Below are 18,529 nucleotides of genomic sequence, written 5' to 3' on the forward strand. Positions count from 1 at the left end.
AGGGATTGGGGGCAGGAGGAGAAGGGGACGACTGAGGATGAGATGGCTGGATGGCATTACCAACTCAATGGACGTGAGTTTGAGTGAACTCTGGGAGTTGGTGACAGACAGGGAGGCCTGGCGTGCTGCGATTGACGGGGTTGCAAAGAGTCAGACACAACTAAGCGACTGAACTGAACTGGACTGAATCAGCTTTTCCTGAGTGTTTTGGGTCTCAAATGTCTTTAGTTCAAAATAACCCACACACCATGTGGCCTGTTTGCAGGGGAGCGCATAACTTGTTTCCTCTCACTGTGAAACATGCAGTCATCACACCCTGGGATCCAACATCTCAGCTGAGTTTATCTCCAGCATAAAATAAGCATTGAGGTCTAAATGGAATATCGGTGGTGGTGGTTTAGTTACTAAGTTGTATCCGACTGTTTCGACCCCATGGACTGTAGCCCGCCAAGCTCCTTTGTCCATGGGATTCTCCAGGCAGGAATACTGGAGTGGGTTGCCATTCCTTTTGCCAGGGGATCTTCCCAACCCAGGGACTGAACCCATGTCTCCTGCATTGCAGGCAGATTCTTTGCTGACTAAGCCGCTAGGGAAGCATCAATGGAATATTACTCAGCCAATAAAAAAGAATGAAATCATGCCATCTGCAGCAACATAGTGATAGTGAAGTCGCTCAGTCATGTCCGACTCTTTAAGTGTCATAATGAGTAAAGAAAGTCAGACAGAGAAGGAAAAATACTGTAGGACATCCCCTATATGTGGACTCCAAAATGAAAGGATACGAATGAACTTACTTCCAGAACAGAAACAGACTCATAGACTTCGAGCACAAGCTTACGGTTGTATGGGAAGGACAGTGGGGAGGGACAGTTAGGAAGTTTACGATGGACATATACACACCGCTATATTTAAGAAGGATAACCAACAAGGGCCTACTATATAGTACATGGAACTCTGCTCAATATTAGGTAGCAGCCTGGATGGGAGGGGAGTTTGTGGGGAGAATGGATACATGTATATATACAGCTGAAACTCTTCACTGTCCACCTGAAACTATCACAACATTGTTAATCAGCTGTACCCCAATTTAAAATTAAAAGTTAAAGCAAAAAAAGCATTGAGGTTTTCATCTTCCAAGGGCGTTTGCCACTGCTTTGAGAGTCCTGGCAATTCACTTGAATCTAGACCCAAGGGCCTCGATAGTAACTAGGTTGAGGGGGACATAGTCGTGTGGAGACTACACCCTTGTGCACACAGCATGGCATGGTGCCAGCACATGGAAATCTAATGGACCACTTCATCTTCCGGGTGTGGGCGGGGACTCATGTTTATTTTTTGCAACAGAAGGCAAATGCTTCCAGTGTGCAGGTTAGGGGGAGAGAATGTGGGGTTTTCTGAGAGTCACCCCTTCCTGATCTTGGCTCCTTTTTCACATTCCCAAGATGGATGGGGAAGGCAGCTTTTTTGTGCCTGCTACCCTTCCCCAGCAGCCCTGGTGAGTGCTCCTGCAGGCCTGCTTTCAAAGCGCAGTTCTGAGGACCCTTTAATAGGAGAGGAAGTGGACTGGGACACACCTGTAACAGGGAGCCTGTTAGGAATGCTGCTTCCCAGGCCTCACCCAGACCTGGGCAATCAGAATGTGTGTTTATTTCCACAAGACCCGCTGCAGGAGCAAAGTCTGAGAAGCGCTGTTACTGGGCATTGGGCCCCAGCAGATGCAGGAAGAAGCCTGGTTAGGTGGGGAGGTCGAGCATGAAGAGGACTGACCCTAGCCCCTCCCCTTTCCCCACTTCCCTGCTCATCGCCTGGTCCCACCCCTCAGCAGGGGTGTGAAAAGCCCAGTCTGCCCCCAGCATCCTCAGGAGCCCTCCTGCAAGGCCACGAAGATGAGCCAGCTCTGCCTCTCCGCAGCCCTTATGGTCCTCCTGGGCACCCTGGTGGCCGGCACCCCAGAGGGTGACAACAGCAACAAGGACAATGGTAAGTCCCAGCTCCTGTCTCCTCTGCAGACTAGGTAGGAGGGAAAAGGGGAGTCCTTGGAAGGGGCTGCGGAACAGGCATGGGGTGAGTGTTACCAACCCTCTCTGGATTTCTCCTGAGAAACTGGGCAGTTTTCACTCCAGGGACATTTCATGACTCTCAAAAAGAAAATCATTATGTTTTCAGCTTAAAAAATTATCCTGCATAACTCTACCAGATCAGGGGCCCCATCTCTGAGACTCTCTATTCCTGGTCCCTGCCTGGTCCTGACTGTCATGTAACAATAAGATCGCTATTTGACCCTTGTCTGGGTTTATGGTCCAGTTTGCCTAAAACCCTTGGAATTTGCTGCTTTGTGTATGTTAAGGAAAGTGAAGTTGTTCAGTCATGTCGGACCCTTTGCAACCCCATGGACTGTAGCTTAACAGGCTGCTCCATCCATGGGATTTTCCAGGCAAGAATACTGGAGTGGGTTGCCATTTCCTTCTCCAGGAAACCTTCCCAACCCAAGGATCAAACCCAGGTCTCCCGCATTATAGACAGACGCTTTACCATCTGAGCTATCAATAGCTTCTGGGTGGGACTGGTCTCCAGGACTTTCCATCAGGTGATCTGAAGATTAGAAATTTCTGCCCTCAGCTCTTCTGTGGGGAGGGGAGGGTACTGGGATAGAAGTCAAGTCACCAACAGCTAATGAGTCGATCCACTTGCCAACCCAGTGAATAAAAACCCCTAAACATTGGGAATTGCAGAGCTTCCTGGGTGGGGAACATTCAAGAGGGCTTTTCTGTAATAGCAGAGAGCAGGCTTCTCACTGCGGTGGTTTCTCTTGTTGCAGAGCACAGGCTCTAGGGACTTGGGCTCAGTAGTTAGGGTGCTCGGGCTCAGTAGTTAGGGTGCTCGGGCTCAGTAGTTGTGGCTCCTGGGCTCTAGAACGCAGGCTCAGGAGCTGTGCCACACGGGCTTAGCTGCCCCATGGCACGTGGAATCTTCCCACGTAAGGGATCAAACCCTTGTCTCCTGCATTGGTGGGTGGGTTCTTTTACCACTCAGCCACCAGGGAAGCCCCTGAGTTTTATCCTTTATTTTATCCTTTATCCAGTAAATAAAAGACTTTCCTGAGTTGTGTGAGTCGTTCTAGTCAATTATTGAAACTTGAGAGCGGAAGCCACACAGCCCCTGAATTTCTAGCCAGTGGCTGAGAGGTCTGTGGGACCCCAGGGACACGTAGCTGGCATCTGAAGTGGAGCCGTCTTGTGGGGTTGAGCCCTCATCCCGTGGAGTCGGGGCTAACTCTGCAGATTTAGAGTCTGAAGTGAGTTGACTTAGGGGCCACCGCATTGGTCTGGAGAATTGGTTGGTGTTGGAAGAGATACCCCATGTTTGATGTACAGAAGAAACCCAGACTCGTATATCCCTGGGCTTTGATGGCTGGGAGGAGGCTCAAGTACAGGTGAGAAAAAGTGGAGGGCAGTGTTCCCAGAAACTCTTACCAGTTACCTAGATTGTAACAATTCCCTGCAGACGGCAGTCGTTTTTACATGGGTTGTAACAGGATTGTACATTGACCCAACCTTACCACTCACCTGCTCTGCGACCTGAGGTCAGTAACTTTGCTACAGTTTCTTCACCTGTACAAGGGAAAACTACCAAACAAATTCTTGCAATGAATTATCAGTCATGAATATAGAGGGGTTTTTTTTTTCACATTTCACACCTGATAATGTCCATTTTCCACCAAGATGTCTTAGTCTGAAGAATTTTTGTCTACCTACCCCCAAGAAAAAAATATGTAGGGGTCAAATAATGATATTATTGGGCTTCCCAGTGGCTCAGCTGTAAATAATCCACCTGCAGTGTAGGAGACATGGAGATGTGAGTTCGATCCCTGGGTCAGGAAGATCCCCTAGAAGAGGAAATGGCAACCCACTCCAGTATTCTTGCCCAGAAAATTCCATGAACAGAAGAGCCTGGCAGGCTACTGTCCCTGGGATGGCAAAGACTCGGACACGATTAAGTGTTTCAACAGCAATGATATTATTTCTCCATTATTATTGCAAAAATGCAACACTTCCAGGACTTTGCTTATGGAGACAAGGTTATACTTCTCTCGGGCTGTTAGAATATTTGTGATGACTCAAGGCCCTTCCCTTTATTCCATGTCTATTATTTTATCATCGTCTCAGGATACGGGATGTTGGAGTAGATTCATAGTTTTCTAGATGTGCTGCTACCAAGAGTAAGTCCATGTGCCTGACTCACAGTGAGGCTAAGCAAACCAAGAAGTCTGAGTTTGGGGCCGAGAAAGGTTTATTGCAAGGCTATGCAAGGAGACGAGAGTGGCTCAGGCCTTAAAAACCCCTAACTCCCCCAGAAAGAAGCTTTTACATGCAAGATTTGGGGTGAAAGCTGTAGATGTGTGATTGTGTGACTTTCTTCTGCATGGTTGGTATTCCAAGAACTTTGTGCTCAGCCAGAAGTTGCCTTCCTCCAGCGGGGTGGGGAATTTAGTTGTCGCAAAAGAACTCAAAGATACTGATAAGTATATTTCTTCTGGAGGAGCCTGGACCCGACCCTGCCCTGCCCCATTGTGCACTATTGTTTCTTGACTGCTTCTCCTTTGTTTCTGCTTCCCCTCCCTTCCTTGATTAGCCATTGCTTGAATCTTCCCTTTGGTATTCCAGAAAGTCTAGGAGGCTGAAGCCTTTTTCCTGCAAATAAGAAACAAACTGGGGGCCTGGAAAGGCTTTTGTTCCCAGAAGCCCAGAACTCCGTAAGCTCCTGCTCAGCTTCAGACATTTCACTAACAGGAATTTAATTATATTCATTCTACTCAATGACTGCACCCAGCAGAAGCATGAGGTGGGAGATTTATTCACTTGACAAATATTTATCAAGGCCCGGCAAACCATTGTTCTTGGTGTGGGGACACAGCTATGAGCAAAATGTAGCACGGATCCAGTGCACTCTAGGAGACGGACAGCTGAGTAGGTGAAATACTATGGCAGTTCATGACAAGTGTTTTGATTGTAGAGATTGACGGGGAAAAGGAATCCATGCTCTTTCTGCAGGCCAATTAGCAAAACCCTCAGTGATAAGGAGGTGTTTGAGCGGCAGCCAGGACCAGGGTGGCTGGAGCTGAATCGGTGGAGCAGAGGGGAGAGGAGGGGGATAAGGCAGAGATGCCATGGGGGAAGGTCATGAGGAGCCTCCTAAAGGTTTTACAAGAATCAGAATTTGACTGAGAGAGAGCTGGGGAGCCACTGAGATTCGGAGTGGTCACAGGAGCCACGGGTAGGACTCAAGTTAAGACTGGATCCCTGCGGCTGCAGTGCACAGAGTGGCCTCTAGGGGGCGAAGGGCAGAGACGGGCCCGGTGAGCAGCTGCAGCAGTGGTCGGTCCAGTGAGCCAGGAGTGTGTAGCTGAGTTACTTCTTGGGTTGACTCCAGTTCCCTTGAATAACATGAATGGCTTGCCCGGTTGAAGACAATTCTGTTCCTCAATTAAACAATTAAGCATCTTCACTGTTTTCTGATACACAAATGCATTAGTATATGTTCATTATACTAGAAAAACGTTCATTATACTAGTTTTATACATAAAATCAAAATATCAAAAGGTAAATCAAGGGACTTCCCTGGTGGTCCAGTGGCTAAGGCTTCAACAGGGGGCATGAGTTCAACCCCTGATCAAAGAACTAGATCCCGTATGCGGCAAGTAGAGACGATCTCGAGTGCCTCAACAAAGATTTGGCACGGCCAAATAAATACAGTAGTGAGAAAAAGACAAATAAAATAAAAAGAAAAAAAAGAAAAATATAGTAGCAAGGACATGGAAGCATCTTAGATGTCCATCAGCAGAGGAATGGATAAGGAAATGTGGTACATATACACAATGGAATATTACTCAGCTGTAAAAAGGAACGCCTACGAGTCAGTTCTAATGAGGTAGATGAACCTAGAACCTATTATACAGAGTGAAGTCTGAAAGAGAAAGACAAACATCGTATATTAACACTCATATATGGGATCTAGAAAGACAGTGCTGACGATCCTATTTGTGGGGCAGCAAGGGTGACACAAACATAGAGAACAGACTTCTGGACACAGTGGGAGAAGGAGAGGGCGGGATGATGTTCGAGAAGAGCATGGAAACATACACATTACGGTATGTAAACAAGATCGCCAGCGGGAGTATGACGTAAGATGCAAGGAACCCCCAAGCCAGTAACAATCTAGAGGGGTGGGGTGGGGAAGGAGGTGGGAAGGGGGTTCAAGAGGGAGGGGATATATGTATACCTATGGCCAAGTCATGCTGATGTATGGCAAAAATCACCACAATAGCATTAAGTAATTATCCTCTAATTTTTTTTTTAAGGGTAAATCAACATTTCAAATCTCACAACCCAAAGATTAGGGATAAATCCTTCTACTTTGAGGTCTTAATGTACATGAACTCACAACCTTGTTCATCCAGAGATGAGGAGGGAACAATGCAGCCTCAGGCAGAGCTTGGGGCTTGCCCAGTGGCTCAGCGGTAAAGAACCCACTTGCCAATGCAGGAGAAGTAAGAGACTCGGATTCAGTCCCTGGGTTGGGAAGATCCCCTGGAGAAGGAAATGACTACCCACTCCAGTACAACTGCCTGGAGAACCCCATGGACAGAGAGGAGACGGGCAGGCTACGGTCCATAGGATCACAAAGAGTCAAACACAGCTGAAGTGACTTAGCATCTCGCATCATCTAGGCAGAGCTACCTCGCAGGTAGCACAGCCTTCCCTTTCCTCAGCTCCTCAGCCTCCAGATAGGACAGGCTCCACCTCTGCCACAGGGCTGTGATTTGGGTGAGGTGAGTGAGGCACTCACTCAGCCCAGGATTGATAGATCATAACTGACTGCAATGTTGCTCTTGAGTCGATCAGTCTTGCTCGACTCTTTGTGACTCCATGGACTGTAGCCCACAAGGTTTCTCTGTCCATGGGGTTTTTTCCCCAGGCAAGAATACTGGAGTGGGTTGCCATTTCCTTCACCAAGGGATCTTCCCAACCCAGGAATCAAACCCTAGGCTCCTGCACTGCAGGCAGATTCTTCACCACTGATGCAATATGAAAGTTTTCAATGAAAAGGACATGACCCTCCACTTGCTTGACCTGCCTCTTTGCTTCACCCCTGGCCCTGCTCAGCTGGAACCAAGAGTTTTACACTGAGACTTGAACATACCTCATTCCTAATTTCAAGTGAAAATGTTATCTTCTACCAGATGTAACTTGCTATTTTAAAGAGGCAACTCTTCTTTTAAATAGAGAATTGCTATTCTTTAGTCTTTAAGAAAGCAACTTTCTAATTGATGCAAAGGTTTTCTCATAAATGAGAGCTTTCCCTCTTCTCTCTGGGCATTTATGTGATCTTTTTTAGTCTGAGTTTCACAGGATTTTCTTTTTCGTGTTCATTGGATGGTTTATTTAAGTGATCAAGAAGTTTGTGGATGTACAAACATATTTAATAACTCAGAGACTTTTGAGTTCCCATCTTAAATGTTCATCAAGATAGTTTACATTTTGACAACTTATGTCTAAACTATATATTAATTTTCCAATTTCTGAACCAATACATATTTTAAAACACTGCATAGAATAAATATATGTTCTTGATATGCTTGGGTGTTAAAATGAAGGTATTTACTTAATATGAGGCTCCAGAAAAGAAGCATCATGTTTCCTAGTGTTGGGAAAACTGGCTGTGTTGGTGTCCAGGATGGTCCCTGGGGACTTCTCTATTGTGTATCAATGGGGGAAGCTTAATGGGCTTTAATGGGCAATTGTGTCCATGAGTGATTTTTAGTTTGGATGCTGCCCTGGAAAATTAAATTAAAACTTAATGAGCACATCTAACAATTACTGTAATAACTAGTGTTTATTGAGGATTGATTGATTACCAGTTACTTGACAGGCATCATCGCTAGTTCTCTCAACAAGTCCCTGAGGTTGGGGTTATTATGCTCATTTCGATGATGACGATGCTGCGGCTCAGAGTGGTCACTTGTCTCACCTCAGGTCACATAGCCAAAGAGTGGCTCCTCTAAGACTTTAAAGAATATAGTCTAGGGGCTTGCACTAGATGTTGCTTGAGACTGGGGTGTACTGGGATAGGAAGGGGTGGGAAAATGACTCTGAGGGGTGGGAGGTGAGAGGGCTGAGGATGGGGCTTTACCCAAAACCCAGATTTCTTCTCAATTTTCCTTTGAAAGAAGCCATCTGTTGCTAAAAAGGGATTGACACCCATATCCTCAGGGCAGGAGTTTTATTCTTAACAAAACACATCACTGGATGGAGTGCTTTTACTCCACGATACACTTCAACCATTTTCTGGTGTCAATAAATATTCTTGTACAGCATTACTTACTTATAAAAATTGTGGTATATTTTATTTTAAATATGTCTTCTTTCATAATTGCAAAAGGAATACATGCTCACAGGAACTTGTTTAAAGGATATAAAGATGTGTAAGGAAAGTTTTTAAGACTCCTTCTCTTACTGTGTGTTTGTTTTCCCAAGCCATTAACCAATTGTCCAGTTCTCAGGGAACACTGACTGGCTGTCTGCATCATACCAGTTCTGACGCTAGCAACCTGGAAATAGTGTCAGATTCCACCGGTTAATGACTGTGGCCCACAAGTCTCCTCCCATCTTCAGACTCCAATTACAGGTCCAGCCTGTCACTCATGCTTCTACCAACTGCTGTATATCAGTTTCCCACGACGCCCCTGGAGTTAAGTGAATTTGCTAGAGCAGCACAGACTTGGGGAAACATTTTACTTACAAGAGTAACAGTTTATCGTAGCTCAGTGGTAAAGAATCTGCCTGCAATGCAGAAGCCCCAGGAGATGCAGCTTCGATCCCTAGATCTGGAAGATCCTCTGGAGAAGGGTTTGGCAACCCACTCCAGTATTCTTGCCTGGAGAACCCTATGGACAAAGGAACTTGGCAGGTTACACTCCATAGGGTCACAAAGAGTCGGACACGACGGAAGCAACGTAGCACGCAGGCACACGCTAGCTTCTCATAAAAGGATATAATTCAGGCCAACCATATGGAAAGGCTACACGAGGCAAGATATGGAGAAAGGGCACAGAGCTTCCATGCTGTCTCGTTGTCCATACTCCCTGAACCTGCTCCTGTTTACCAACCTGGAAACTCTTCAGATGCAGTCCTTCTGTGTTTTTTTCTGGAGGCTTCCTCATGCAGTCACGATGACTGTGTGATGACTCACACAATCTGTGGCTCAGACGGTCAAGCGTGGCTTTACCCTGCTGGCTCAGATGGTAACGTGTCTCCCTACAATGTGGGTAGACCCAGGTTCAATCCCTGGGTCGGGATCCCTGGAGAAGGAAATGGCAACCCACTCCAGTACTCTTGCCTGGAAAATCCCACGGATGGAGGAGCCTGGTAGGCTACAGTCCAGGGGGTCGCAAAGAGTCAGACATGACTGAGTAACTTCACTTTCACTTTCCTCAGACAGTCACAATTGATTAAATCATGAACTATTGGTGACTGATAAACTTCCACCCACTCTCTTCTCCCTGGAGGTGGGGGCTTCAGAGGGTCAAGGTGACAGTTCAACCATCTGATCAGGCACTTGCTTCCCCTGGCAGCCAGCTCCCATCCTTGGGTTACCTGGGAGCTTTCCAAAGTCACCCTCTTCACATTACTGAAGACACCTTTATTGCTCTCCTCATTTAGAAAATTCCCAGGGTTTTAGGAGTTTTGTGCTAGGATGGAACTAGCACCAAATATATATTTCTAATTATATTATAAATCACAACATCAGTTCAGTTCAGTTCAGTCACTCAGTTGTGTCCGACTCTTTGCGACCCCATGAATCGCAGCACGCCAGGCCTCCCTGTCCATCACCAACTCCCAGAGTTCACTCAGACTCACGTCCATCGAGTCAGTGATGCCATCCAGCCATCTCATCCTCTGTCGTCCCCTTCTCCTCCTGCCCCCCAATCCCTCCCAGCATCAGAGTCTTTTCCAATGAGTCAACTCTTTGCATGAGGTGGCCAAAGTACTGGAGTTTCATCTTTAGCATCATTCCTTCCAAAGAAATTCCAGGGCTGATCTCCTTCAGAGTGGATTGGTTGGATCTCCTTGCAGTCCAAGGGACTCTCAAGAGTCTTCTCCAACACCACAGTTCAAAAGCACCAATTCTTTGGCACTCAGCCTTCTTCACAGTCCAACTCTCATATCCATACATGACCACAGGAAAAACCATAGCCTTGACTAGACGGCATCACATCCCCTCAAAATTCTAGTATTCCCATCTCCACGAGATAGCCAAAGTTAAAACACTCTAGGACTTCCCTGGTGGTCCTGTGGTTAAGAATCTGCCTGTCCAATGAGGGGACATGGGTTTGATCCCTGGTCTGAGAGGATTTCACACACTGTGGGGCAACTAGTCCCATGGGCCACAACTACTGAGTCCAGGCAACTAGAGAGTAACCCCCTCTCACCACAACCCCCACCCCTCATTTGCAGTGAAAAAGACTCAGTCAATTAATTAATTAAAATAAAAAACATTTTAAAAAATATACCATATGTTTTTCCATTCCTTTCTCCATTACAGCATGATACTTTCCCACTTTTTTTTTTTAAATACTGGAAACTTTCAACCTTACTCAAAAGTACAGAAAATAGTATAATTAAACCCTATGTACCCATTGTTCACTTTCAGCAACTATCAACATATGGAGAATATTGTTTATGTTTGACCTTTTTCCCCCCAGGATTTTAAAAAGCTAATCTAAGGCATCATGCGAATAAATCCATAAATTCTTCATGAAGGGTATATGGGTTTTTTTAATACCATCACCATGTCATCTTCACACCTAAAAGAATTAATAATAATGCCTCAGAATGCAGGTCCTCAAGTGGAGGCTCACAGTTCAGGCTTTCCTCACCATCGCTACCGCCACTCACCATTCTGTTTCCAGACACGGGGCTTCCATTTGCTGACCTTGTAGCCCCAGCTGTGATGGCCATCCTCGTAACTGACCCGTTGTCCCTCCCAACCCCTCAGGCCTGCGCCCTGCCTTCTGTCTGCAGCCTCCATACACCGGGCCCTGCAGGGCCACGTTCACCAGGTACTTCTTCAACGCCGTGTCCGGGCTCTGCCAGACCTTTACTTACGGCGGATGCAGAAGGAAGCCGAACAACTTCCGGAATGAGAAGGAGTGTATCAGCGCCTGTGGGGGCCGCAACAGGGCACAGTGTAAGACGGGGCCGGGCAGAGTGGGAGGGAGAGGGCTGGGGAGGCGGGCGGAGCTCGGGGGCCACACACCGTTCACCCCTGCCCGGTGCCTTTCCTCCTCGCTGCTGGCCAGCAGAAGTGGCCGCAGTGTCCTGTGAAACCACACACTGAGTGAGTTCTCCAGGGGCCAACTTTCCAGAAGGTCACCCCTAGAATCACCTTCCAGGTAATCGAAGCCACTCTCAGGCTCCTCTTTCTCAGATGGGAACGCCGAGTCAGCCACCCTGCCCAGTGGGTCCACCGTGCTCCTGAGCAAAAGGCTTTTCTCTTCCTGGCCATCCTGGTGTCAGGAGTACCGCGCCCGTTCGTTTCTGGGGTTGTCAAGACTCTGTCAGGGTGTACGCTGTCAAGGTCAGGGGCTTCAGTGATGACAGTCAACAGGTTCCTTCTTCTTACAGAGAATCCGGCAGCTGTGCTCCCTGAGATGCTGAAGTCCTAGGAGGCCCCACACGGGGCTGTGGCTGCTTCTGAGCTATTTGAGTCTCCTCTGCTTCCTTCTCGAGCCTCCCCTCCTCAGCAGAACCCTGTCTCTCTCTTCGCTGCAACCTCACCCTCACCCCCCTCCCCAACATCACTGCTCTCCTTGGAGGGGCAGCGGGGAATTTCTGGTCCAGCCCTGAGCATCAATGGTGGTAGAAGCGTTTTCAGTAAAGAAGCCCTCTTGCCCCACAGTCATGTTGCATATTTGTTTGTGGCTTCAACCTCTGGCCTTATATCTAATAAATTCATTTTCTAATTAAACTAACAGGAGTGGATTCTGTTGTCTGCAACCAAGAACTGTAACCCACTGTGTCCATGAAAACGGTGGTCCTTCTCACTGTTCCGCGGTGTGAAAGGCACCTCCCTTTTTTCTGTCCTCAGACTGGGCCCTACCAGGTGTAGGAACCATTCCAGCCCCACCTACCTCTTAATAGCCACTCCCAAGCAACACAAAAACCTGGGTGACAGATACCATGCCGTGAAAGCATTTGTGTACTTTTTGGACCAGATCAGTCTGGGGACTGGTCATCCTCCTGGACTCTTGGGAGGAGAAAGGAAGGTGGGTGAGGCTCACTTCTCCACTTGCTCAAGGAAACCCCTCCCCTGAGGTCCTGTGGCAGGGTCGGGACTTTTATTTCTTCTAAAGAAAAGCATCGACCCACTTAGCACCTGCCCAGTGCCAGGCTCTGTGCTTAGCATTTTTTTGGCATTATTTCACTTAATCATCTGAGAATCCTTTGAGGATAAAACGGGGGTATGCAGATGTCAGCTGGCTGGTGGGTTTGTTTCCTGGAGTTCCTATAACGAAGCACTATGAACTGAGTGATTTATTTAATATTTATTTAGCCGCACCATGCAGCTTTCAGGATCTTAGTTCCCTGACCAGGGGGTCAAACTGTGCCCTGCAGTGGAAGCCTGGATTCCTAACCACTGGACAGCCAAGAAATTCCCTGAAAACCAAATATTTATTCTCTCTCACTTCTGGAAGCTAGAAGTCTGAGATCAAGGAGTCAGCAGGGCCATGCTTCCTTGAAAGGCCCTGATCCATTCCAGACCTCTCTCTCAGCTCCTGGAAGGCCTGGCTTGCTGCAGCATGAGTCCAGTCTTCACATGGCATTCTCCCTGTCTGTCACCTAATCTGCCCTTTTTGTCAGGACACCAGTCATACTGGATTTGGGCCCATCCTAAGGAACACTTAACTTAATCCCCATGCTAGAGACCCTGTTTCCAAACAAGCTCACATTCTGAGTTCCTGGGGCTTAGGACTCCAACATCTCTTTATTGGTGGGGACAGAGCAGCAGAACCCTAACCATGACCACCTAGCTGACTGTCCCAAAGCTTTTGTCCTTTGCAAGGAGAAAGAGTTAAGAGCCCAACTCCCCAGTCAGTCTGTAAAGATCCAGAGCCTGGGTTTGTTATAATTTGGGATTCCCTTGACTCATTGGAAAAGACTCTGATGCTGGGAGAGATTGGGGGCAGGAGGAGAAAGGGACGACCCAGGATGAGATGGCTGGATGGCATCACTTACTCGATGGACGTGAATCTGAGTGAACTCCGGGAGATGGTGATGGACAGGGAGGCCTGGCGTGCTGCGATTCATGGGGTCACAAAGAGTCGGACACGACTGAGCGACAGAACTGAACTGAACTGAACTGAAGCAAAGGGAATATAGTTTATTGGGTACGTGAAAGGGCAGGAAAGGTGGCCAACAAACATGGAGGAGCAAGCCCGCTGGCACTGGTAGTGATGCCCTCCATCCCATGTGGGAGGGGCCAGGTGGGGTACAGCACCTTCCTTGTAGTTGCCTCCCCCAAGAGGTTAAAGGGCAGTTACCAACTCCCTGTCACTCAGTGACTGGGGACTTCTGACTCCCTCGGTGCACAGGCTTCTTGTGTGGCCCCAAGAAATCCTTCAGGCAAAGAGCTGTAGATACTGGCAGTTGGAAGCCAGCCAGCAACGCCGAAGGTGGTAGTAGTCCGCGGGCACACTTCTACCTCACTATGTGGCTTTGAATAATTTACTTAACATCTTTGCACTTGTCTTCTTCCTACCTGGGGTTGTTGTGAGGAAAGTGAATTAGGACATGCTGAGCCCTAAGATCCGAGAGCCTGGCATGTAATTAATGCAATGTAAACATCTGTTAGGATAATTATCAACTAAATTATATGGGAAAAAAAACAAGAGAGTTCCAGAAAAACATCTATTTCTGCTTTATTGACTCTGCCAAAGCCTTTGACTGTGTGGGTCACAATAAACTGTGAAAAATTCTGAAAGAGGTGGGAACACCAGACCACCTGACCTGCCTCTTGAGAAACCTGTATGCAGGTCAGGAAACAACAGTTAGAACTGGACATGGAACAACAGACTGGTTCCAAATAGGAAAAGGAGGACGTCAAGGCTGTATACTGTCATCCTGCTTATTTAACTTATATGCAGAGTACATCATGAGAAACACTGGGCTGGAAGAAGCACAAGCTGGAATCAAGATTGCCGGGAGAAATATCAATAACCTCAGATATGCAAATGACACCACTCTAATGGCAGAAAGTGAAGAGGAACTAAAAAGCCTCTTGATGAAAGTGAAAGAGGAGAGTGAAAAAGTTGGCTTAAAAGCTCAACATTCAGAAAACTAAGATTATAGCACCCAGTCCCATCACTTCATGGCAAATAGACGGGGAAACAGTGGCTGACTTTATTTTTCTGGGCTTCAGAATTACTGCAGATGGTGATTGCAGCCATGAAATTAAAAGACGCTTACTCCTTGGAAGGAAAGTTATGACCAACCTAGATAGCATATTCAAAAGCAGAGACATTACTTTGCTAACAAAGGTCCGTCTAGTCAAGGCTATGGTTTTTCCAGTGGTCATGTATGGATGTGAGAGCTGGACTATAAGGAAAGCTGAGCACTGAAGAATTGAAGCTTTGAACTGTGGTGTTGGAGAAGACTCTTGAGAGTCCCTTGGACTGCAAGGAGATCCAACCAGTCCATCATAAAGGAGATCAGTCCTGAGCATTGGAAGGACTGATGTTGAAGCTAAAACTCCAATACTTCGGTCATCTGATGCGAATAGCTGACTCATTGGAAAAGACCCTGATGCTGGGAAAGATTGAGGGCAGGAGGAGAAGGGGCGACAGAGGATGAGATGGTTGGATGTCATCACCGACTCAATGGACATGGGTTTGGGTGGACTCCGGGAGTTGATGATGGACAGGGAGGCCTGGCGTGCTGCAGTCCATGGGGTCACAAAGAGTCAGACACGACTGAGCGACTGAACTAAACTGAACCACTGGAAAAGAAATGACTCTGACCTCACCTAGGAATATTCATGTTGGAAGGCATGTGGAATTGAAGCTGATTCAGAGTCCTTATTTCATATGTGACGAATTTAGAGCCAAAGAAAGGGGAATATCTTGCCAGGTGACACCCAGCTACCAGCTATGAGACATTATAATAGACTAAACTCAGGCAACATCACTCATTCTTTCAATCATTCATCACTCTATCTTGCATTTAGTGCTTGTTCTGTGATAGGAAGCAGGGAGATAGAAATGACCAAGACAGTAGCTTCCAAATGAGAGAATGTGATTGCTCTCATTCACACCAGTAAGTATTTTGAATATGTATTTGTGCATATACTCATATGCACATTGTTGTACTAGTATGCACACTTGAAGTAGTCAATAATATATATTTAATAAAGAATAAGCAAGAGAAAGAGCTTCCCTGGTAGCTCAGCTGGTAAAGAATCCGCCTGCAATGCAGGAGACCCCGGTTCGATTCCTGGGTCGGAAGATCCCCTGGAGAAGGGCTAAGCTACCCACTCCAGCATGGGCTTCCCTGGTGGCTAAGATGATAAAGAATCCACCTGCAATGCTAGAGACCTGGGTTTAATCCCTAGGTCGGGAAGATCCCCTAGAGGAGGGCATGGCAACCCACTCCAGTATTCTTACCTAGAGAATCCCCACTGACAAAGGAGCCTGGCAGGCTACAGTCCATGGGGTTGCAAAGAGTCAGACACAACTGAGTGACTAAGCCCAGCACAGTGCAGGCTAGAGAAAAGGAAGCAGAAGTTTGTAGATGTTTTCTCCTGTCCCCTGGTGCATCCCACTTTGGACACCTCTAGACCAGGACTGGCTTTACCTGCGAAGGTCTCCCCACCCAGCCTGGCAAGCAGACATAATTTCAGAAACATGCATGCTGTGGGAGCTGAAGACAAACCCTAGCTGTCACCTGAAAAGGTCAAGGCCAGCCTCCCAGAAGAGGCAAGGTTTGAGCTGAGTGTGAAAAGGTGAACTGGATTCTACCAGGTGGAGAGAAGAGGTAAGACAAAGACGTGGAGCTGAGCGCCAAGATTCAGCTTCCATCCAGATCCCAAGTTGAGTCTGTATCAGTTTCCACGTAGCCTTTGAGCATCACAAGGGAGACCCCAACCTGTTCATCAAAGTCCGCTCAACCCTGAATACAGACGGATCTGGGAGTCCCCTCAGAAGAGACAGAGGAAGAGGAAATACCTAGGAGATGTGAGGGAAACACCTTGTGCGTGAGAGCCCTTGTCCCAGAGCTTGAGTTACCAGCTTCCTCCTGCTAGTCCCTGCTCCTGGGGGAGTGAGGCAGCCGCCTTTAGCATCTCTAAGAAACAGACCCATCAGAGCTGAGTGACATAGGTGAGTGGATGCTGGAATGAAGGATTTGGTGGTGGATGCAAAATTGAAGAAGTCATCTTAAAAATTAAATGGTGGGATATTTAGCTTTCAGATACTCAACCAGCCTCAGTTTCTATACCTCCTTCTATGGGGAGCACACGTCCTTGGGCAGCAGGTGCCAGCTGGTGGCTTTCATCCATACAAAGTCTTTTGTCCCAGTGAACCAGTAAGAGTACCCCTCCCGTCGGGCCCTGACTTTCACATTGGTCCTTACTCTGCTCCTAAGAAACCTATGGGCCAATTCTGCTGTCTTTGTCCTAAGACATTCCTAGAGACACTGGGAGATGGCAATCAGGGAAGTACCCCCATCTCTCCCAAAGTGTCTTTTAGGTTCTCTTGCAACATTTGCTAAGTCCCCTCTGCCAGCTTTCAGATTCTCAGGCCTCAAAGATGTGGACATCCCTTTGGTTCAGCTTCCAAAGTTTATGCAGAGGCTGATAAGATGGTTGCCACCCTCAGGAGGTACCCCTTCACTGAACTGGAAGAGGGAAGTTGGTGTAAGAATAAGAATGGTCAGCACCCAGGTCACGCTTCTGTTTTGCTTTCCCTAGTAGGTCAAGAGCAATGATAATCAGAGGCTGTGAACCAAATGACGGTGACTGAGAGGAGAGGGTAGCAGAATTCCCTGGTGGCCCAGTGGTTAAGAATCTGCCATCCAATGCAGGGGACCTGGGTTCCATCCCTAATCAGGAAACTAAGATGCCATATGCCGCAGGGCAACTGGGCCTCAGCCTCACCGTACAGAGCATGCCACAACTAAGACCCAAAGCAGCCAAAAATAAATGATAAATATTATTTAAAAAGAGGAAGGGGTGGGACGTAGATGAGGGCAGGACTCCAAAGCTCATGGAGGTATTCTCCAGGACACATCATACTTCAAGTTCATTATTTGATCTTCTCAGCTGCATAGCATTATGGGAATATGTTCAGAATCCACTGTCCCCAGTCAAAGGGAGAGCCCTGCTCTCCCAGGTAGAACCATTTTGACATTTTTCACTCCCCTGTCTCTGAGAAAACGTACGATGGATGGATCTTCGGAGAGCAGAGCTTAACTGCCTCACTACAGATGAAGTAACTGAGGCATCCAGGCTCTAAATACCACAGATAATTAAATAAAGGAAAAGAGAGAAGAAGACCCTTCCATCTTGGGTGGCCCCACACGGCATGGCTCATAGCTTCATTGAGTTACACAAGGCTGTGATCCATGTGATCATTTTGGTTAGACTTCTGTGATTCTGTTACTCACTACCTTATAGTCTTGGGACTATTCCTCAAATCTCTGAGTTTTACTTTCTTCAATTATAAAATAAGGATAATGCTTGTACTTGTTCATGTTCTCAGCCATAGACCACTGGAAACACTCCTGTTCCTAGCTGAACAAGTTGGGTTTATTACTCACAGCAGCACCTCACAGAACACCTCCCTTGAGGAACGATATGGCTTTCCAATAAGATGTTAGAAAGAACTTTACAGGATGTGGTACGGTTAGCTTCAGGATTCAGGAAGCTGGCTTTGCTCTGACCTGCATGCTGTCGGGAAGTGAGCAGTTCTCTGACTGACTGTCTTAACCTTCAAGAAGGGAAGACTAGATAGAGCTTAGAGCTGTACTTGGTAAAGCAGCATCAGCACCACTCATTTTAGGATATGTTATCATTTAGGATAACAGGATAATTTAGCTTATTTTGCCTATGTTCAAACTCGACTACAGAGTATCCTACTATTGTCTTGATGCATCATGAACACAAAATGGTCTTGTCTGATGTGAAAATTCTGTGAAATACATATGTTCAGCAAGAGAACATAAAGCCAACTGTGAGTGCCAAGGTGGCTTTCAGATTTCAGGGGCCACTTTTCTCTTTCTCATAACTTCTCATGGAATTAAGGTGAGAATTAAGGATATAATATTAGTAAAATGCTTGGATAAGTGCCTGGCAGAGTACCCCTCAATGAATGGCAGCTCCAGTAAGAGTAATAGAAATACTATTAAGAAATACTATTAAGAAAGAAGCTCTGTGTGTGCATACTCACTCAGTTGTGTCCGACTCTCTGTGACACCAT

General features: G+C 46.9%; 1 protein-coding gene across 1 annotated transcript; it reads left to right on the forward strand.

Moving 5' to 3' along the window:
- Positions 1 to 1,886: 1,886 nt before the first annotated feature.
- On the forward strand, positions 1,887 to 12,168 carry LOC138091192 (pancreatic trypsin inhibitor-like). Its single transcript, XM_068986829.1, has 4 exons — positions 1,887 to 1,980; positions 11,056 to 11,247; positions 11,488 to 11,585; positions 12,148 to 12,168. Exons 1-4 carry the CDS (start codon positions 1,887 to 1,889, stop codon positions 12,166 to 12,168), a joined length of 405 nt encoding a protein of 134 aa, XP_068842930.1.
- Positions 12,169 to 18,529: the final 6,361 nt, after the last annotated feature.

Source organism: Capricornis sumatraensis, chromosome 15 (genome assembly GCF_032405125.1).
Source record: "Capricornis sumatraensis isolate serow.1 chromosome 15, serow.2, whole genome shotgun sequence".
NCBI classification, from domain to species: Eukaryota; Metazoa; Chordata; class Mammalia; order Artiodactyla; family Bovidae; genus Capricornis; species Capricornis sumatraensis.